General features: G+C 44.2%; 1 protein-coding gene across 1 annotated transcript in view; it reads right to left on the bottom strand.

Annotated features, from left to right (window-relative positions):
* Positions 1–23,790, bottom strand: part of LOC311062165 (uncharacterized protein) — a 97,550-nt gene that overhangs the window by 44,065 nt on the left and 29,695 nt on the right. Inside the window, exons 12-14 of the mRNA XM_084081007.1 lie at positions 22,211–22,342; positions 19,288–19,345; positions 18,337–18,417 (exon numbers count right to left, since the gene is read on the bottom strand). Of these exons, the coding sequence (XP_083937133.1) occupies positions 18,337–18,417; positions 19,288–19,345; positions 22,211–22,342 (271 nt within the window). The remainder of the gene's footprint in view (positions 1–18,336; positions 18,418–19,287; positions 19,346–22,210; positions 22,343–23,790) is intronic.

The raw sequence follows: 23,790 nt of genomic DNA on the forward strand, positions 1-23,790 counted from the left end.
ACCGACTAATTGAACAAGATGACATCAAGAGGATCATTTGTGGTCAGTGAGACATCACTGTTTTTATTCATTGTTATGTCATGTTGTTCATCATTTTATCGTTAAATTAGAACAAATGGGGGAAATCAGTGGCTAACAGTGGATTTACATTCGATGGTGGTGTGTGTTATTACATCACTAATTCTACTGAGAGGAGATCCTGGAATGAGAGCATACAATACTGTAGAGACAACCAAGCAGCCCTTATCATCATAAAGAGCAAAGAAAAACAGGTGTGTGTGTGTGTGTGTGTGTGTGTGTGTGTGTGTGTGTGTGTGTGTGTGTGTGTGTGTGTGTGTGTGTGTGTGTGTGTGTGTGTGTGTGTGTGTGTGTGTGTGTGTGTGTGTGTGTGTGTGTGTGTGCGCGCGTGTGTGTGTGTGCGTGTATATATTGTACAGTTTGTACATCAGTAACCAGCAGCTTTTCTGTCCAGGACCTTGTTGACAGAGTTGCTCCCAGAGACCAGCGTGTGTGGATTGGTTTGACAAAAGAAGAAGGAATCTTTAAGTGGGTGGATGGAACGCCACTGGCCTCACCAACGTAAGACTTTACCTTCATTAGTAGTAATAATAATAATAATAATACTAATAGCTTGTAGATCTGCTACTTTTGTTTGATGCTGTAGTATGATCAAGTAGGGAGTTAATTTACGAAAAAAAACACAAAAAGGTTTCTGGACAGCAACAACATATATTTTTGCCTATATTGCACGTAAAGAGACAAAATAAATAAAATGTAACAATAAATCTTTGTTGTAAATGTATTGTAATGAATGAAATGTTCTTTATTTCTACAGGTTCTGGTTCCGTGATCAGCCTGATGACCTTGGAGGAGGCGAAGACTGTGTTTACCATTTTAATCGAGCCATTGATAATAGAGGATGGATTGACAGAGTATGTTCTTTCACCTTCCGTTGGATGTGTGAAAGAGTTGTGTACTGAAACCATCATTGTCACAATGTATCAGTTATGTACTGAAACATGTATTAATACCATGTTTCATAGTTAAATCAACACTGGTTATGTGTACTGAAACATGTATCAATACCATGTTTCATTGTTAAATAAACACTGGTTATGTGTACTGAAACATGTATTAAATAAGTAATTAAGTCACATTGTCTGTGACTTAGGCTAAATTAATGTCACATAAAAAGTCACAAAAAAGGGCCTCATTCACTAAGCTCGTTTACGTCCATATTTTGTACTTATAGGCATTAACGCAAATTCCCACGTTAAGAGTCTGATTCATCAATCTTTTTGTCTGTGAATTTTTACGTCTCAGGTTTGCTCGGAGGCAGAGGTGCCAATGCTTGCGTAAGTCATTAGAATGCCTTATTATTCATGCAAAATCAATTACAATAGTGCCAAACCTCAAATAAAAAATGTATGGGCCCAACATTTGTCAAACGATCTATTGCTTTGATGCATATTATAGACATGATGCAAATCATTTTATTTTCAGTCGACACGTTTAGAGCTGAATTATTAGTTCCCTCTGCATTTGCATCATAAGTCTCTGACTTAGACAACATTTAATGTCCTAAGTCATATTGTCTTTGACTTTCCTAAGTCAAAGACTATTGCCCGTGTCCACGGGCAATAGTTTTACATGAGTTTGTGTCCACCGGCAATAGTTTTACGTGAACATTTCTAGGCTATAGTGCAGTACTGCCCCGTACAGCCTAACAGAGCCCAACACAGCCCACCAGAGCCCATTATAGCCCACCAGAGCCCAGCACAGCCCAGCACATTCCAGCACACCCAAGTCCAGCCCAGTGGGAGAATAGCCTAGGGTATGGGGGTAGTTAAATGACTGTAATAGGCTATACAGGGCCGGGTCCAGCTGGAATAGGCTAGACTAGAATGTTCTATGCCATACTAGAGTCTAATAGGCTCTATTAGGCTGTCCTAGGCTCTTGTCAGCGCTGTAGCCCCTTTGCACTTGAGATTAACCACTGTGTCCACGGGCAATAGATTTACATGAGTTTGTGTCCACTGGCAATAGTTTTACATGAACATTTCTAGGCTGTTACAGTGTAGTACTGCCCCGTACAACCTAACAGAGCTCAGCACAGCACACTAGAGCCCATTAAAGCCCACAAGAGCCCAGCACAGCCCAGCACATTCCAGAACACCCAAGTCCAGCCCAGTGGGAGAATAGCCTAGGGTATGGGGGTAGTTAGATGACTGTACTAGGCTATACAGGGCTGGGTCCGGCTGGAATAGGCTAAACTAGGATGTTCTATGCCTTACTAGACTCTAATAGGCTCTATTAGGCTGTACTAGGCTCTTGTCAGCCCTGTAGCCCCTTTGCACTTGAGATTAACCACTGTGTCCACGGGCAATAGTTTTACATGAGTTTGTGTCCACCGGCAATAGTTTTACATGAACATTTCTAGGCTATAGTGCAGTACTGCCCCATATAGCCTAACAGAGCCCAGCAAAGCCCACCAGAGCCCATTATAGCCCACCAGAGCCCAGCAGTCCGGCATATTCCAGCATACAAAAGTCCAGCCCAGTGGGAGAATAGCCTAGGGTATGGGGGTAGTTAGATGACTGTAATAGGTTATACAGAGCTGGGTCCGGCTGGAATAGGCTAAACTAGGGTGTTATATGCCTTACTAGACTCTAATAGGTTATATTAGGCTACCCTAGGCTCTTGTCAGCGCTGTAGCCCCTTTGCACTTGAGATTAACCACTGTGTCCACGGGCAATAGTCTTACATGAGTTTGTGTCCACCGGCAATAGTTTTACATGAACATTTCTAGGCTATAGTGCAGTACTGCCCCGTACAACCTAACAGAGCCCAGCACAGCCCAACAGAGCCCATTACATTCCACCAGAGCCCAGCACAGCCCAGCACATTCCAGAACACCCAAGTCCAGCCCAGTGGGAGAATAGCATAGGGTATGGGGGTAGTTAAATGACTGTAATAGGCTATACAGGGCTGGGTCAAGCTGGAATAGGCTAGACTAGAATTTTCTAGGCCTTACTAGACTCTAATAGGCTCTATTAGGCTGTACTAGGCTCTTGTCAGCCCTGTAGTCCCTTTATCTTGAGATTAACCACTGTGTCCACGGGCAATAGTTTTACATGAGTTTGTGTCCACCGCCAATAGTTTTACATGAACATGTCTAGGCTATAGTGCAGTACTGCCCCGTACAGCCCAACAGAGCCCAGCACTGCCCACCAGAGCCCATTATAGCCCACCAGAGCCCAGCACAGCCCAGCACATTCCAGCACACCCAAGTCCAGCCCAGTGGGAGAATAGCCTAGGGTATGGGGGTAGTTAGATGACTGTACTAGGCCATCAAGGGCTAGGTCCAGCTGGAATAGGCTAGACTAGAATGTTCTATGCCATACTGGAGTCTAATAGGCTCTATTAGGCTGTCCTAGGCTCTTGTGAGTGCTGTAGCCCCTTTGCACTTGAGATTAACCACTGTGTCCACGGGCAATAGTTTTACATGAGTTTGTGTCCACCGGCAATAGTTTAACATGAACATTTCTAGGCTATAGTGCAGTACTGCCCCGTACAACCTAACAGAGCCCAGCACAGCCCACCAGAGCCCATTACATTCCACCAGAGCCCAGCACAGCCCAGCACATTCCAGAACACCCAAGTCCAGCCCAGTGGGAGAATAGCATAGGGTATGGGGGTAGTTAGATGACTGTAATAGGCTATACAGGGCTGGGTCCGGCTGGAATAGGCTAAACTAGGGTGGTCTATGCCATACTAGACCCTAATAGGCTCTGTTAGGCTGTAATAGGCTCTTGTCAGCCCTGTAGCCCCTTTACACTTGAGATTGACCACCGTGTCCACGGGCAATAGTTTTACATGAGTTTGTGTCCACCGCCAATAGTTTTACATCAACATTTCTAGGCTATAGTGCAGTACTGCCCCGTACAACCTAACAGAGCCCAGCACAGCCCACCAGAGCCCATTATAGCCAACAAGAGCCCAGCACATTCCAGCACACCCAAGTCCAGCCCAGTGGGAGAATAGCCTAGGGTATGGGGGTAGCTATATGACTGTACTAGGCTATAAAGGGCTGGGTCCAGCTGGAATAGGCTAGACTAGAGTGTTCTATGCCATACTAGAGTCTAATAGGCTCTATTAGGCTGTCCTAGGCTCTTGTCAGCGCTGTAGCTCCTTTGCACTTGAGATTAACCACTTAGTCCACGGGCAATAGTTTTGCATGAGTTTGTGTCCACCGGCAATAGTTTTACATGAAGATGTCTAGGCTATAGTGCAGTACTGCCCCATACAACCTAACAGAGCCCAGCACATCCCACCAGAGCCCATTATAGCCCACCAGAGCCCAGCACAGCCCAGCACATTCCAGCACACCCAAGTCCAGCCCAGTGGGAGAATAGCCTAGGGTAAGGCAGTGGCGTACCCACCATAGAGGCAGGGCAGGCGGCCGCCTGCCCAACTAAAATCTAGCCTCCCCTAGAAAATAAAGTAAAAGACTGAAAAACAGGCAGTGAAAAAAATCCAAAGAGAATAGTGGCCGTCGGACCTCGTCCATTCACGCGGGCAGGCAGCTAATCACTACCGTATCCAAACAGCAGAGCGACGTCGCCTATACTATAGTGATGCAAATGTTTGCCTTTATCTTCATGGGGTGCCAGGAGTGCCAGGTGTGGGGGTCTCTGGGCCATCACCTGTACTCACCAGGCATAAAAGGGGCTCTGAGTATGAGAGCAGCTTGAACCATTAAACTACAACATGAAGAGACCTGAATAATTGATTATACTCGCATATTGTTTTTAATAACGTTTTTCAGTTTTGTAGTCAGTGTTGCGTTGTTAACTTGTTTCCCCCGAGATTTTTTCGGAGGGGGGGGGGGGGGGGTAGGTAGAGAAAAAAATCTCGCCTGCCCTAAATGTAATTTCTGGGAACGCCACTGGGGTAAGGGGGTAGTTAAATGACTGTAATAGGCTATACAGGGCTGGGTCAAGCTGGAATAGGCTAGACTAGAATGCTCTAGGCCTTACTAGACTCTAATAGGCTCTATTAGGCTGTACTAGACTCTTGTCACCCCTCTAGCCCCTTTGCACTTGAAATTAACCAGTGTGTCCACGGGCAATAGTTTTACATGAGTTTGTGTCCACGGCTAATAGTTTTACATGAACATGTCTAGGCTAAAGTGCAGTACTGCCCCGTACAGCCTGACAGAGCCCAGCACAGCTCACCAGAGCCCATTATAGCCCACCAGAGCCCAGCAGTCCGGCACATTTCAGCACACCCAAGTCCAGCCCAGTGGGAGAATAGCCTAGGGTATGGGGGTAGTTAGATGACTGTACTCGGCTATAAAGGGCTAGGTCCAGCTGGAATAGGCTATACTAGAATGTTCTATGCCATACTAGGGTCTAATAGGTTATATTAGGCTGCCCTAGGCTCTTGTCAGCGCTGTAGCCCCTTTGCACTTGAGATTAACCACTGTGTCCACGGGCAATAGTTTTACATGAGTTTGTGTCCACCGGCAATAGTTTTACATGAACATTTCTAGGCTATAGTGCCCCGTACAACCTAACAGAGCCCAGCTTAGCCCACCAGAGCCCATTACATTCCACCAGAGCCCAGCACAGCCCAGCACATTCCAGAACACCCAAGTCCAGCCCAGTGGGAGAATAGCATAGGGTATGGGGGTAGTTAGATGAATGTACTAGGCTATACAGAGCTGGGTCCGGCTAGAATAGGCTAAACTAGGGTGGTCTATGCCTTACTAGACTCTAATAGGCTCTATTAGGCTCTACTAGGCTCTTGTCAGCCCTGTAGCCCCTTTGCACTTGAGATTAGCCACTGTGTCCACGGGCAATAGATTTACATGAGTTTGTGTCCACTGGCAATAGTTTTACATGAACATTTCTAGGCTGTTACAGTGTAGTACTGCCCCGTACAACCTAACAGAGCCAATTATAGCCCACCAGAGCCCAGCACAGCCCAGCACATTCCAGCACACCCAAGTCCAGCCCAGTGGGAGAATAGCCTAGGGTATGGGGGTAGTTAGATGACTGTACTAGGCTATAAAGGGCTAGGTCCAGCTGGAATAGGCTAGACTAGAATTTTCTATGCCATACTAGAGTCTAATAGGCTCTATTAGGCTGTCCTAGGCTCTTATCAGCGCTGTAGCCCCTTTGCACTTGAGATTAACCACTGTGTCCACGGGCAATAGTTTTACATGAGTTTGTGTCCACCGCCAATAGTTTTACATCAACATTTCTAGGCTATAGTGCAGTACTGCCCCGTACAACCTAACAGAGCCCAGCACAGCCCAGCAGAGCCCATTATAGCCCACCAGAGCCCAGCAGTCCGGCATATTCCAGCACACAAAAGTCCAGCCCAGTGGGAGAATAGCCTAGGGTATGGGGGTAGTTAGATGACTGTACTAGGCTATAAAGGGCTAGGTCCAGCTGGAATAGGCTAGAATAGAATGTTATATGCCATACTAGAGTCTAATAGGCTCTATTAGGCTGTCCTAGGCTCTTGTCAGCGCTGTAGCCCCTTTGCACTTGAGATTAACCACTGTGTCCACTGGCAATAGTTTTACATGAGTTTGTGTCCACCGGCAATAGTTTTACATCAACATTTCTAGGCTATAGTGCAGTACTGCCCCGTACAACCTAACAGAGCCCAGCACAGCCCACCAGAGTCCATTATAGCCCACCAGAGCCCAGCACAGCCCAGCACATTCCAGCACACCCAAGTCCAGCCCAGTGGGAGAATAGCCTAGGCCGGGTATGGGGGTAGTTAGATGACTGTACTAGGCTATAAAGGGCTAGGTCCAGCTGGAATAGGCTAGACTAGAATGTTATATGCCATACTAGAGTCTAATAGGCTCTATTAGGCTGTCCTAGGCTCTTGTCAGCGCTGTAGCCCCTTTGCACTTGAGATTAACCACTGTGTCCACGGGCAATAGTTTTACATGAGTTTGTGTCCACCGGCAATAGTTTTACATCAACCTATGTGAAGATATACTGCTATGCCGCCAAAATGTGGAATGACCTTCCAACAAACATCAAAAAGTGTAACTCCTTACCCTCCTTCAAAACCGCCATAAATGAGCACCTTTTTAACTGGTCCTAGACAAGTCAAGTCGTGTAACCCCATGAATGAACGTAGTTTTGTGTTAGTCTACCTAACTAGGGATGGAGCTCGAAAACCGGGTCCATTATATACCCGGGCATGAATTTATCGAGACCCGGTTTTCGATAAGCTTTAGGCTTGTCGAGCCTGTTATCGAGTGTAGCGGCCCATGATGACGTCATGTCTAAACTATCAAAACAAGAGGCGATCAAGAAATAAATCTAATCACCCACGCTGGCACAAACATGTTGGTCTAAAAGTGTATTGATAGCTGCTGAAGTTGTGCCAAACAGCGCTGCCCGGTGAAACAAGGAAGATGAATTTTATTGGCTCACTACATCACTATTTTAAGGGGGCTGTAAGCGTCCATTTGGTTCCATTTGTACACTCGGGTTGCGACGTTGTGTTTACATGTGCGGTGCAGCGGTGAAACAATGGCGTCAACGAGTGAAACGCTCAAAAGTTTCACTCGTCCACTTCTACCCAAGGTAGCAAGTCTCCGTTGACAATTTTAATAATCCAATTGATAATAATCCGTTTAGGATCTCCCTGTGAATGAATAACTAGTGTTCCTTGAGCGTGTCCGTCCCTCAGTCTATCGTTGCCGAAAATGGCAGATCTACAAGCTCACAACATGGTGCGAACAGACGCAGTGTGAGCTTGGAGATCGGCAATGTTTGGTGCGTGACACCGTCGTACGATGAAGTATACATTGCGCTTTTAAAGGGACAGTACACACATTAACCGTTTCTTCAATATTATTTTCCAAAAGTAAAAAGGTCACTTGCCTTCTGTCTGTTAGAAAAGTACTGTATTTGAAGGCCCTAGTAAAATGTAGTGCAAGTGATATATTTTGGTTAAAACAAAGAAAAAAGTATAGAAAAAATAACTATGCATTTTTTGTTTATAAAAAGTTGAAGAGACATGGAGATTTTATAGTAATTATTACAGTACTATTCATAATATAAAGCCATTTAACACTTATTGCACATTATATGAATGGTTGTTTTAATGATAGGCAAAAATATTTTTAACTTTTGTCATCTTCATTTAATTTTAGATAGTGGTCAGCCACAAACTCACTGTCACAACTGGCCAATAAAAAAAGATACCGGTTCAGTTCAGAAATTTTCGTCTCACGTCTTTTTTTTTAATAATAGAAAAAGATCGATAGTGGGCTCGATAAAAGCTCGGTTCGATAAGCAGGCTCGATAAGGTGCTCATTATCAATAAAAATTAACGAGCTCCATCCCTATACCTAACATGCCATAACTCCAGTTCCCAGTATGCTAAAAGCCCCAAAAGTGGTGGGTGCTCTTAGATGGCCAATAGGGACGGGCTGTAAACTGCTGATGCCCCGGCCCCTCTATGTTCCTATTGGCTGGCCCCAAATGTGGTAGGTGGTCTTACGGGACAGGCTGTAATTGCTGAAGCTCCACTCCCTCTGCGTTCCTAAACAAATAAAAGAATGATACCTTAATGTAGGCTACCTTATGAGTGTAGTTATTTTAACTTATGTTGGAGTGTTGGCTCACCGGAAGAAAACTACAAACAAAATGTCTACAATGCGGGGTCGACGCCCGGCACTTCTGTCCTATTGGTCGACGCCAGGTCAAAGTTCGTCAATGTTGGCGCTCGGGTGGTGCAGTAGTAAATTGCCTGCTCACCACCACGGAGGTTGTGGGTTCAAACCCACCGTGGTGCATCTGGCTTTGTCAAGTGTATATATGAACACAATTGGCACGTGTTCGGGGGAGGCAAGCCAGGCAGGGAGGTATTGTAGTGATATTTGTCACTGTACGTAATGCTACAGAATGGGGCAGGGAGTGTTGGGCGGGAGGAGTAGGACGGAGGCTCTACGTCCTCCTGGTGGGGGCTCCTCACTGGATACAACAGTAGGATACAACAGCAGTGACAACACACAAATGTGTGTGGAGGAAATAATTAGGGAGAAAAAGGGTTTAACTAGAAAAAGTGCTCCTCGGAGCACAGGTCTCCGCCAGGTCAGGTAGGTTATTGTGGCCTTCACAGAAATCGCACGCTGCGTTCATGATTTGAGGCATTTTGTTCAAAACGGACCTATCCTGCAAACTTTGGAAGCCAATGTTAGCCAATTAGGATGGAATATGAAATATCGGACACATCCGTCTTGATCACATGACTATAGAGATACTGTGTACTGATTTCCGTGATTTTGGACAGAATTTGAAGGAGTATTAAAAAATGTGTTTTACAAAAGTCAGTCTCCTGGTGGCGCTCTAAAAGGCAGATGTGAAAAATGCAGGGCAAAGGTTTTTCCTAGGCCTCTAGGGAGTGTGCCTGCAAAGTTTCACGCAGATCGATGCAGTTATAGGTAAAAAAGCGAATCAGCCTGTTATAGCACGACCATGAGGCTGAAAATGTTCAAGTGGCATTTCTTCCTCGGCCTAGTGGGAAACAGCGTGCAACATTTCACGGAAATCTCATGCTGCGTTCATGATTTGAGGCATTTTGGTCAAAACGAACCAATCCTGCAAACTTTTGAAGCCAATCTTAGCCAATCAGGATGGAATATGAAAAATCCATGTTGATCACATGACTAGAGCACCGAAGTCCTGACGTCACTGCCAGTAGAGGGCGCTTTTCCGCAGGTTCGTGGCTTTACTTTTTGTGTTGATATCCTCATTGGGGAATCTTAGATAAGAACTGTGTCCCAAAAATAAACACACCACCCTGCCGATTTTACTCATATGGATATGAAGCATCGACTGAAGGTGTAAATGTACACATTTACCCAAAGAGTAACACAATATAAACACTAGAAACGAGTCAAACAACCCAAAGACTACATTTCCCATGAACATGGCTGCTGTAGGGACAGTGATATCAGACCCGGAAGTAGTAGTTCTTAAGACTTTTAAGGCAGAATTCATTCCATTTTCGGCAGAAACAGGCTGTATCAAAAATGAATGAATATCATAAACGATGCAGAGCCACCCCCCTGACAAAAACGCCAGGGTGGTGTGATGTTTGGAACACAGTTCTTATATGACATGATCTAAAATTCCCAAATGGGGATTTCAATACAAAAAATAAAGCCACGAATCCGTGAAACAGCGCCCTCTAGTGGCAGTGACATCAGACTTCGGTGCTCTATAACAACAGTAACGGTACTAAGTTTGGGGTGCAATACGTTAGTCCGACAGCGCATTCCTCCGACAGCGCAGTGCTCCGACATTAAACATTAAACCCGAACCAAACCCGCACCCTAACCCTAACCGCACGTGGATGCCACATAGTCGGAGAAAAGGTCTGTCGGATTAACGCATGCCTCCCCTAAGTTTGGATTCCAAGACTTTTGAAATGCCCATCAACCATGATACTCGTTTACTAAACAAACTAATTAATTTTAACATGGCCAGCGGCCACATTACCTGGGCGGAGATGACAACTGTTAAATTGATACAATCGGACTGCTATTACAGTCTATCGCCACAATGATGGCATAGCAACGTAGAATGCAACAAGTACATCTAACCAGCACTGCGAGCCAACACAATATAAAGCCTACTATAACTTACATGATTGCAGTTAATTTACTTCATCATTATATTTAACAGCCTACCTCCACAACATCTTAGCGCAATTAAACTGGCTACAATTATTTGACAACATCCAAGCCATTTAGCCTACTCTGCAAGTTAGATAGCGAAGAACGTAGCTACATCAAATGAAAACAGCTGGAGCCAACATCAGCACATGAAGATAAATCAGCCCTACTCATACTGGCTGCAACATTAAAAGATTAACACAATATAATGACCAATCTGCACAACTATAGACTACTTTAATCATAAACATTTTAAGAGCACCATGAGCCATTATAGTTTCTTTACAGTATATTTAAAACATCCATTGATTGAATATTGTTTGAAATCATGAACCAGACCAACTAACTGAGGACTTACTTTTTAATTCCTAAACGGAGATACTTGCTATAATAATTGCTGCTTTACTCAAGTGAAATCTACCTACTCCTGTATCACTAGCGACAACAAGACAACTTTAGCTGAATTACTTGTAATTATCTGACTTTATCTTGGAGGTTACAGCGCCAGCTTTTAAGCAGACTACATTTCCCAGACTGCACCAGAAGTTCAACCAGTGACATAGTCAGACACGACAGCGTGCATTGCGGAATGCGGAAGTGAAGCTCGCAGCTTTATTCCATAGAATTAATCATTAAATCCATTCCACCCAGATGCCATACCAGAACATTATATAGATTGTTAAATTTATTTTCAATGAAAGCTTCTGGTAGTAAACGGTAGCAGCGCAGCAAGAAGCAACCTTACTTAAGCTTCACGATAAAACAGCTGATATTCCTTTAACCCCTCTCTCTGTGAGCTAAACAGATGGTCTCAGCCTAAAGGAATGCTAAGATGCCAGATGTTGAGAGAGAAATCAGCATGACATGTATGAAATGTAAATGATCTGCTACTTTCAAATCCTGAGATACAAGTGGAATATTTGAAAGATTTTGAAACAAATACATATTAACCTGGGGGACCATAACAGAACCGCCTTAAGAAGCAATCCTAAGCAACTACACCCCAGAAATAAGCCAAAACCACCAATAACAAGCGACTTTACAGAAAAATAAGCCCAGCGATGCTTATAATAATCAGACATACAGTAGACGAAATCCCATAGCCCGGAGGGACACACACCGTTGTTATTGACTGAATTGGAAAGAGTTAGCCAGAAACAATTCACTGCAATTTAAAGCAGCTATGCCTTTAGAAATCAAACGAATACCCCATTAGAACCAGCAGCCCACAGCTGAACATCAACAACAACATTTAACAGCAACAGCAACTTAGCTTTTGTTGAAGCCGAATAATGCACTTCAAGCAGTGTGTAGTAGTTAGCCTGGTTCCAGACGAATCTGCCTTTGCAAAATTGCATGCACTTTAGCCCTCGGCAGATTAGGTCTGGCCCCCCTCCATAGAGATTTAAATTCTCTCCCTCCGCAGTTGTGCGGAACCAACCAGGGCCCAGTATCCAAATGTGGGCGGGCTTATCACCTTATTTGGAGCAATGACGTACAAGGAAGCACTGCTCTGATTGGTTCGTTCAAGGAAGCGCTGCTCTGATTGGTTTAGGTCTAACCAATAGAGTCCGTTTGTATCTTTTTGTAACCGCCCCTTGGAAGAAAATCTACCGTTGATAGGGACCAGACTAATATCCACGCAGTGTGTCGTGTGATAATGTCTGGCTACGCGAGGCTATGTAGTAGTAGCACCAGCAACAACAGCAGCTACTGAGCTGGGGAGCATGATTTTAAGCAGTGTTTAGAAGTATCACCAGCAAACAACCGAACAACCAACCGAACAACCAACCGACCAACCAAACAACCAGCAAACAGCAAACGCTGCATGACAACAAGCTAGAACACACAAGTGGATGGAATGCCTGATTCAAGAGAACTTAAATACCCGCCCAATTGGACAGCTGATTGCCACGCCAGTGTATGACGTATGGATCTTGCATGACGCTGTAAACAGCCACATAGAATGAGCATGCATGTAACCTCTCGAGTGTATGCTGCCAGAACTAACTCGCAGGCTACGTATAATTTGTGGACCCCAAGAAGAGTAGCTGCTACTTTGGTCAATCCTTTCTATCAGTCCACGACCTGGAACAAATCCTTCATGCTCTGTTTAATCCCGGCTGGACTACTGTGCTGACTCCCTCTCCCGTTTACAGCTTTTACTTGTCCAGACTGCACCCGCTAATCTCCTGATTTGATTGATTGATTGAATACATTATTAGACAGAAGTGTAAACAGCACGAGGTACAGTCAGACATTTAGGCTAAAAGGATAATACAAAACAGTCCAGGGGACTTGTTTCCATTATGATCCTAATTGATTCACACCCGTAAAAGCAGGACCACATCACCCGTATATACTGACCTACCTTCATTGGCTCCCACTCAGATGTAGAGAAAGTCTTATTATTCATTTTTAATATCACCTCGCTACGTCTTGAGTGACCTTTCACCATTCCGCAGCAGCACAGGCACAATCTTCAAGTAGACTCGTCCTGTTGGATTGGAGTTGGTGAGGTAGACTTGGTCAGGTGCTGACGTGACGTGGAAGATAGTGGCGCTGTGTGAAGTAACACTGTGAAGGACCCTAAGATGCACCTCGTCATATTCTCTGCAGGGCTTCTGAAGCGTCTTGGTACTTACTGCTGCAATAGAGGAAGGCGTTTGAACTTCTCATTGTGTGGCCTTATTGAGATGATCCTCCTGGAATTCTATCAGGTTGCCATTATGGTAGACTGTGGTAAACTGACCCCTTGCCCTTGTAGCTTTGTGTCCTTTCTGTGTGGTATATTGTATGCCTGATTGATAAAGTCCAGCACTTCCTCATCTATGAATCTATGCCCACCACAGTGAAGCTGGCATCAGGTGCTGCAGTGAAGATGGCATCAGGTGCTGCAGTGAAGCTGGCATCAGGTGCTGCAGTGAAGATGGCATCAGGTGCTGCAGTGAAGCTGGTGTCGGGTGCTGCAGTGACGCTGGTGTCGGGTGCTGCGGTGACGCTGGTGTCGGGTGCTGCGGTGAAGCTGGCGTCGGGTGCTGCGGTGAAGCTGGTGTCGGGTGCTGCAGTGACGCTGTCGGGTGCTGCAGTGACGCTGGTGTCGGGTGCTGCAGTGACGCTGTCGGGTGCTGCAGTGACGCTGGTGTCGGGTGCTGCGGTGAAGCTGGCGTCGGGTGCTGCGGTGAAGCTGGCGTCGGGTGCTGCGGTGAAGCTGGCGTCGGGTGAAGCTGGCGTCGGGTGCTGCAGTCAAGCTGGCGTCGGGTGCTGCAGTGAAGCAGGCGTTGGGTGCTGCAGTCAAGCTGGCGTCGGGTGCTGCGGTGAAGCTGGCGTCGGGTGCTGCAGTCAAGCTGGCGTCGGGTGAAGCTGGCGTCGGGTGCTGCAGTCAAGCTGGCGTCGGGTGCTGCAGTCAAGCTGGCGTCGGGTGCTGCAGTCAAGCTGGCGTCGGGTGAAGCTGGCGTCGGGTGCTGCAGTCAAGCTGGCGTCGGGTGAAGCTGGCGTCGGGTGCTGCAGTCAAGCTGGCGTCGGGTGCTGCAGTCAAGCTGGCGTCGGGTGCTGCAGTCAAGCTGGCGTCGGGTGCTGCAGTCAAGCTGGCGTCGGGTGCTGCAGTCAAGCTGGTGTCGGGTGCTGCAGTGAAGCAGGCGTTGGGTGCTGCTGTGGAGTTGGTGTCAGGTTGTGCCGTGGCTGTCGGTTGGTGCTGCTGGTAGGTCGACCGTGCTGTGTCTGTCGGCTCGTGCTGCTGGTAGGCAGACTGTGCCGAGGCTGAAGTAGGGTGCAGCTGGTATGCTAGCTGTGCTGAACCTGGTGTCGGGTGCAGCTGGTACGCCGGCAGGGAGGCTGGCGTCGGGTGCGGCTGGTACGCTGGCTGGGAGGCTGGCGTTGGTTCCTGCTGGTACGCCGGCTGGTAGGCTGCCGTCGGGTGTGGCTGGTACACCGGCAGGGAGGCTGGCGTTGGTTCTTGCTGGTACACCGGCAGGGAGGCTGGCGTCGGTTGCGGCTGGTACACCTGCTGGGAGGCTGGTGTCGGGTGCTGCTGGTACACCTGCTGGGAGGCTGGTGTCGAGTGCTGCTGGTACACCTGCTGGGAGGCTGGTGTCGGGTGCGGTTAGTATGTCGGCACATAATGTGGCGACATACAATGACATGTATACAATGACATGTATATGCAATCCAAGCAAAATATTCACAATTTGCCTGTATCAGCCAAACACATATTCTAGTGCAGCGGTTCTCAAACTATGGGTCGCGACCCAAAGTGGGGTCGTGAGAAGGTGCAGTTGGGGTCGCACAGTGTCTACCAAAAAATATGACTTTTTTTTTTTTATCAAGAAACGGTAAAAAAAAACAAAATCCCTCATAATATGGGGTCGTGGTATAAAAAAGTTTGAGAACCCCTGATCTAGTGTAATATAGAGTCTATGTTATGACACCCCTGCAAAGGGGTGCAACCCTGATAAACAATGAACAACAAAGCTGTTAAGAAAAGCACTTTTCGACCAAAAAACTAAACAAAACAAAAGAAAACAAATCATGATGAAAAATCGAGATGAACAATCATGATTGTTAGTGTTAAAGCTGCAATCCTTAACCTTTACAGTATTTACTTATGTTTTATGTCAAAGCTTTGTTAATGCTTAACCCTTCCGTTAAGTGTCTTTTTCAGGGACACTTGGACACATAGCCGGTGCTGGGACGCAAACCTTCTGTTTCCCAGGCCGCCTCTCTACCCATTCAGCTATGGCTGGCCTCAGATATTGCACATAGGGGTGTCAGGGAGTCCTACCGAGACACCAGGATTTAATTTCTCATTGGAAGAGTATAGGAGACCACCTCTAACCACTGTAGATGTGCTAGTTATATCGTATTAACATACTCTTCCATACAGATTGATTAAAATAAGTTCTAGATTGCAGCTTTAAGCAAAAAATAATAGAATTTCAGCCATAACAGTTCAGTCCTGTCTGGTGCAAACAATCCCATGTCTGGCAGGTAAGAAGAAAGCACTGGAGCGGCTCGGACAAATGTAATTATTGTTTTAATAATATGTGTAATTTGTATAATCAGGTGCAGTGTATTTCATTCTTCCCTGTAAAATCCAATAATTATTGTTCTCTTTACCCAGACCAAAATTGGCCCTTATACTGTTGGCACTCTTTCGTAATTTACAGTTGATTCATCCTGTAATCAGAAATGTCATGCTACTAATAGTGACTTATTAACTGGTGAATCTTCCACGTGCAGAAGGATGTACCTCCCATTATTATTGGCCTTTGGACATTGGCTAATTGAATGGCCTGTCCCTGCCTCTAACCTGTCCATGAAATCACTGTTATTTATTATCTTATTTGCTTATGACCTTACGAAAATGTAATGACATCGAAACGTTGTCTTTCCTACTGCTGCTATTAAAGAAAAGGCTGTCTGACTGTCTGAGCTGCTCCAGTGCTTTCTTCTTACATGCTATACCACATACAGTATAGTGTTAGTATTTGTTAATGACATGTATTATTGTGTTAATGTTTTATGCTATGTTGATGAATTGAATACATAGGACCACAATGGAAACAAGTCCCCAGGACTGTGTTGTTGTGTTATCAATTTAGCCTTAATGCCTGTACCTCGTGCTGTTTACATTTCTGACTAATAAAGTATTCAATCAATCAATCAAAATATGCATGTGTCTTGCTCCAGAGATGCACCGGACGGACCAGCCTGACATCCCATGTCTTCTTTGATTGGTGAGGTCTTGGGTTCTGGTTGGCTGCCGGCCGCTCTTCATTTTAGATGATGCCGTCACATCTGCGTCCCTCAAATGCCCGGGTTGAATCAGTGAGCTGTATGGAAGGACTGCCTGACCAAATCACTGACCATCAATAACTCCTGGACTTTTCAGTCAAAAACACAAAAATAATTACTGACATGTAACAAGACAACAGATGTTATGCTTGCAGTCATTGTACACTTAGTTGGCTTTATAACCCATATTGATTTTTTCAACTTGTTTTCTCTGCCCCCTTTAGTCTGAAATGGGTAGAAAGCTTCTTCACCAAGGAGTCTGTCCAGCCCCTTATCCAAGCCTCTTTCATACTACGCTTTCATACTCCTTCTGCAGGCATGCTGCCTCAAACCCCTTCAACTGATCCAGGATTCCAGCACACACTGCTCTTCAACCGCACCTAAATGTTCACGTTTCTCCCCATCTGCATTCCCTTCACTGCCAGCACCGCGCAGCAACTAGTCAGTTAGACGCGCTGTGATTGGCCAGTAGTTAACGCGATGTGATTGATCAGTAGTCAAACAGCCCTGCGGAAGAGCCTTGTATTGAGATACCAGTGGCTACAATGAACTGCAGAGGCCAATGAGGTATCTAGGTTTCTATATCTATGCTTGACAGCATACGCTCAAAGCTGCTTATAGGATACCAAGGATAGTGATGTCACTGTCATGCGACAATTGTTATTAAATTATTTTTAAGAAATCCCACGACTTTATAACCCTATTTTTCACCCAGTGCCAATGCCTAAGCTTGTAATCCTAGGCGCTACTCTCCCTCTGCCAGCCAAGGGAGAGCTCCGAACTGAGCTCATGCTTCCACCTGACAGGGGGGGAGGTTAGAGACCAGGATTACTGCATGTTTTTTTCTGAGGGTACCTACCCTAGGGGACACGGGGAGAACATGCAAACTCCACACAATTGTTGACGTTACATTGCGTTGTTTGAAATCATGCCTCTACGTTGGCTGCGCAGCGATGTTTCAAAGACCGTAAGCGTGTGCCGTTTTGGTTTTGTATCGTTTCTCTGTTATTATTATAACTAAAGAAAACGTTAGGAACACATTCAAACATTATTATTCGCTCTAAACGTGACTCTTCTTCTGTCACATGACATTCTCTATCTCCCAAAACCCCATAGTCCACAGCGCTCCCTTGAGGCACCTACGTACCAATACAGTTTAATTGAAGTGTACTCTGGTATGAAACAACATTTCTAATATGAATGCTGGCCGGCGGGGGGAGGGCAATCGTATTTCGAAAGTGGTTCGAAGCAAATTATGCGAGGCACCGACCTACTCATAAGAAGCTTGGGTCAGAGTCCTGCACGGGTCCAATTTTGACAACCCGCCCCCGCCCGTCAATAATCAGATCCATAGACCGACCCGTCACCCGTGATTCTATCAACATAAAAAACAGACCCGCCCGTCAAATAATGGACTCGTTGTCCACCCCGTTACTGATTACGTGCAGTAAATAGCCTACAGACAGTCACTCAATTTAAAAGTGTGTTAAAATGCTTTTAAAAGATTTAACAAGATAGCAGCCTTCAACAATAGCGGTACATTCAGTGGTCAGGTTCATTCAGAAATCTACATGTCAAGTGAAGAACGGAGGAGTCAGATATCAAACCGGGAACCTTCTGATTCCCTACTGTACCTCCTGAGCCACTGCCATCCCACCACATCTCTGTCTGACCACTGCCTATGGTTGTCGTGTCACTGAGCGCTCAGATTTGCGTTTGTCTTTGTAACTGACAGTCTGTTCTTGTTGGCACAGCACAGCCCTGCATCCTGCAAACCCTTACAGATGCATCATGTCATATTATTCCTTCAGTCTAATACTTACCCAGCTTGTCTCCTGGTGTGATGCTAGTTATCAAGCTGCTCTCCTTGCGTATCTTCCTCCAGTCTTCCAGCATCTTCAAGGCTAACCATTCACAGTGAATCAAAAAGAGTAAGATTATGATTATTCATACATTTAATAATAACAGCTTTTTAAAATGATTTATTCAGCACTGTAATTCTATTCTATTATCCTTGTTTTATTTTAACTCTAGTTTGTAATTGTATTTAAATGCTAATGTTTCTATTGTGATTTAATGCTCTGTGTCCTAACCACTAAAACCCTAGACAAGCTTTTCAATTCTGGGTAGGTCATAATAGGCAAACATTCAGTGAAAGTAGCCAATCTACAAGCTAAAGTGTTTTTTTTCCCCCGTTACAGACATTAGGTTATATGCCATGGAAGAAGATCACAGACCCTAAACTGGACATAAACCATTCATTAATAATTATTATATGATCACACCACAATACTTACTACAATAACCCTGTATTCAATCTGTTGGGTTGTCAGAAATTGTTTCTGTCACCAAATCTCAAAAAATAGCCGATCTACAAGCTCACAACCCGCCACAACGTGATGCAGTTCTGAGCTTGTAGATCTGCTGTTTTTGGCAAATTTTCCTCCCCAGAATCTGGATGCTAGGGTGCAAGTGGTCAGAAAGCATCACCCACTAGTTTCGGGGTCCAGACACAAGTCACATTTTTGTGCAGCTCCTACTTAAATCTATGATCAAAATATGTATTTTAGTGCATGTATTCATGAGTGGATTTGAGGTGCATTATATTTACATCATCATTAATGTGTCTAATATCTGGGTGCATTTAGGTTTTATGCCTTTAAGCTCCCTTACAAAAACATTCAATTCAATTTCATAATGTGCCCAATAGTAGGAGTAGTAATGGAATAGTGTTTCTGACTCTAAAAGTAAAAATAAAATAGATAAAAACGTACCCTCTACGTAGTTAGAACCTTCCACTGTTGAGAACAGATCAGGCCCCAGGACCACTTGCTATAACAGAAGAACAGACAATGATTTACCCTAACGGTAGCATCTGTGGGAGAATTAAGGGTTAAACAGCACAAATGCCCGGGCCTTATAGAAAGTGCACAGGAAGAAGCACAGAAAGAGGAGCTAGAAACCAGTGAGAAAGGGGTACATTGAAACAGTGTGATTGGAACACCAGGTGTTCCAATCACCAAAACATTCCATGATAGCGTAGGCCCAAGAGTGAGGAGACAGAACAATGCTGATGGTACAGAGATAAGAGTATTGACATAACAATAAGGAGAGGTAAGGGTCACCTCGACATGATTACGGGAAGGAGTTTGCAATCTCTTTCCGTGGGGACAACAGAGGAGAACAATCGTTGGCAATAATAACTCAGTCATAATTAGTGACCAGGAAGGAGGAGATGGCCAAGCAAGGGGCACTGAAACGATATATAAGGGCCACGCAGAGGAGAGAGGAGAGAGAGATTTGGGACCACATGAGAGCTGCTTATGCTGCCTGCTAACCTTCTGAGAATGTAACTTCTCTTCTGAATAAACCTTTGTATGATGTAATCTTCACGACTGGACGTACGTTCTTATGCCTACCCACCCGAAGTGATGATCAAGGACCTCTAGCCACAACACATCTTATAGCAATTATAGTTGTAAGAACTCATAAATAATTGCTGGACACACAGACATTTTATTATAATTCTCATAGCTGTAAGACGTTGTAATCACTGTTATAATGCATTATAGTGTGATTATAAGTCTTTATTATTTACCTTAGCGCTAGGTATACTCTTGGTTGCTTGTTTTTACAGGAAATGCACTTAAGACCTCTGGTGATTAGTAGTTTCGTTCCCTACCTTGAATGCACTTATTGTAAGTCGCTTTGGATAAAAGCGTCTGCTAAATGACTGTAATGTAATGTAATGTAATGTATAAGTCACAATAAGTGGTCATTGGTTGCTGTAAGTAAAGTAATCACATTCCTGAAGGTTGTTCTTACTGTTCTTACTATGCCACCAAAATGTGGAATGCCCTACCACCACCAGCCATCAAAAAGCCATAAATACAATTTCAGTAATATGATGCTTTGTCCTTCGATGGTCCACCAGAAGGGCTGGCATAGAACATTGGCTGGCACCCAAAAGTGCTTTACTCATGTTTCTGCTGGCTTTAGGCCATGGAGAAAAGTCACGTACGAGGCATACCCCATTATGCAACTTGCAGAGCTGCCCATAACCAGTGGTGGAAAAAGAATGCAAATGTTTTACTAAGTATCGATCCTGTTACAAGTAAACGTCCGGAATGTCCCATTTCAAGTTTTCAAATGTATAAAAATCTTTTGAAAATAGCAGATCTACAAGCTTACTTAAAACGAAGATATTAGGTTTCTGCCCGACAGCAACAATATCAGGCTATTAACGTTATAGTCAAATGGTAGAAGAGTACATCAGATTGGACATAGACCATGTAGTTGTTTCAAGAGGATGTGCATGATCGTGACCCTGATAGCCTGTACATGCACTAACATAGTGCACATCTCACACAGTTTCACACATAGGCCAGTGGTTCTCAACCTGTGGGTCGGGCCCAACATGATTTTTGGGGGTCCCCAAATGACAGTAAAGTGACAATTTATGGACTTTTTAAAGACCTTTTTAATACCTTTAAAAAAAAGTGAAATGAAAAAGACCATTACTGCATTAAAAGTAATCAACAAACAATACTATAAAAACTGGTCAAACATTGGCCAAATTGTCAAATAATACTGTACAAGAAAGATGATTTTTTTCTTTTTAAATAGCCAAGCTTGTAGATCGGCTATTTTCAAAAATGTTATCTGTGGAACCGAGTCAAACTAAATGCAATACCTCAACTCCTAGTGCTTGTCAGGGTGGGGGGCATACAGTTTCTCACATAGTTTCAGGCTAAGAGACACACACAAGCTAAAGACACACCCTAAGAAACCTCCAGCATATAGACCACTGATTCTTTCAGCACATACACAGACACAGGATACAGACACAGGATACAGGATACAGCATACAGGATACAGGATACAGGCGCCCAGGGTTATCCCTAAGGCCTAATAAATGTCAACGGTGATAAATTGACATAAGTAAAAACATATGTTTGGAGGAAAGGTTATGGGGAGGAGAAGCAGGGGCATTTAACAGGGATGACCAGAGAACAAGGCTTTTTTTGGGGACTGGGGCTTTTGGTACTGATAAGAGGGTCTGCATGCTCACTCACATTCCATCTACTGTATGCTGTACTTTCACACAACTGTATAAAGATACAACTTTTCTGCAATCTATTTACCGTGTGATTGAGACTACTACTGAGTATCTGTGTGTTTTTATGTGATCCACTGCAATACCAGAGCCCTCCATGAGAGAAAGTGCAACTCCAACCACTACATTGCCACATGGCTGTGCTGAAACACCACGGTAAGAGTCAGTTGAAGCTGCAGTTTCTCTCTCCTCTTCCCAACACATTTTCCATCACAAGGAGAAGTGCGATATCATGTGTTAACCCATTCAATCCGAGAACGCATCTGTGTCATTTTCAAAAATAGCAGATCTACAAGTTCATACACTGCAATTTTGTAATAGCCAAAGTGTAAAATATGGATAAAGTGGTTACACGGCTCTATCTGAGCTACAAGCTCTATCTGAGCTTGTAGATCTGATAGATTTTGTATACATTTGTGTGACACTGTAGCATGATCAAGTAGGGCATTCATTTACAAAAAAACATAAAAATATGGAGATGTGAGGCGGCCCCCCCTGCAGTATCTCTGAGGACCCCCTAGGGGTCCCAGAACCCCTGTTGAAGACCCCTGTCTTAGAGTGTGCATGCCATTTTTGATTACCTTCATGTCAGTGATGGTTGTTCTATGGAGCTCTCTCATCTGTTTTGCTAAATCCTGCATCTTGTTTTGAAACGTGCGGTCGTAGTCTGTAGAGGAACTGGAGGACTGCAGAGTAGAAGGATGCCATGCGTTCTGGAAACACAAACAACACAGAGGTGAAAAAGGCCAGAATATCGTCTCTATCGGGCAGAAATATATATATAATAGCCTATATATTATGTCCAAAACCGTCGCTTTATTTATTATACAATTATTTTGTAAAAAAATATCCAATCTACACGCATCCTGATGCTTGTAGATCGGCTATTTTCACTAGATTTGTGGGACACTCTTGTATCAATCTGGGAACCCATTCTGTAAAAAAGACAACAATTTTGAATCTGAGCTTCTGACTAAATTATTGATTGATTGATTGATTGATTGAATTAATTGAATCCAACAGATACAACTACTGTACATTGGATCTGTTGGAGAATAACGGATGTATGGTGCATCATAAACTCAAATCTTAATATCATACAGTGTACATTGTGTTGACGTTAATATACTAAAGTGATGTCTCAGTACTCTGACCTTTTAGGATGTTATATTAAGAATCATGAAACATGATGACACAGATGACATTAACACCAGTAGGTCACGTCGCTGATTCGCTGACCTATCACCACTCGACATGTGGACAAGAAGACGTGGTTATGTTGTGAAACACACTGTGAGAGGCGGGTTAGAACAGATTATAACACATCTGTCTTGTAACAGGAGGAGGTACCCTGAGCATTTAAAATACCTACAAGTGGAGATAGGTATTAAATCCCATTGAAATTGGGCTCATAAGACTGGAACTGGTCGTAAAAAGTTGAAATATGTCCGTCTGTCACGGTCTGCCTCTCCACAGACCGTTTCTCCACTTCGGCCACTCCCACATTCCATTCCATCTCTCCTCTTCCATATAGTCAACACTACACCTACTCTGCTCAAATAACTACACTTCCCAGAGTGCAGCAGCAAAATGGCTGCTCGTTACCTGATTAGGTGCATCTGAAAAGGAATGGAGGTTCCCAGTCTTTCCGACAAACAAACTTTAGAGAGAAGAAGCTCCAAGTTCCACTCATGGGCTCAGTCCAAAGATTCCAATGGTCGGTGAAATGTTTTATTTATTTCATATGTTTGAAATGCTGCTTAATGTGTTTGAAATGTGAGTTAATGTGTTCATGTTTAACTGCTAGTTTAAATTGGTTAAGGAACACATTGCAGCATTGACTTCATATTGTGTTTGAAAAGTTAAAAGTATAAAATACAAAAGAATAATACAAAGTTAAAAAGGTAGAAATTATGTTTAGAAGTGGAATATTCATGAAATTACCATGTCTAAAATGGCTTAAAATACCAAGTGAAAAAGGGCCGATCTACAAGCTTGTGGATCAGCTACTTATCTTTTGATTTTTCTGTATTCCATTTAAAATGTTTAATTAAAGATGTTGACTTTAGTAATTTAATGTTGTCTAAGGACATTAACTCATTCACTGCCAAGGACCACTTTGACAACTTTTTGTGTTTTTTGGTGTTTCCACTAGATGGCG

The sequence above is a fragment of the Gymnoscopelus microlampas genome (assembly GCF_963454915.1).
Source record: "Gymnoscopelus microlampas genome assembly, chromosome: 15".
Taxonomy (NCBI): domain Eukaryota; kingdom Metazoa; phylum Chordata; class Actinopteri; order Myctophiformes; family Myctophidae; genus Gymnoscopelus; species Gymnoscopelus microlampas.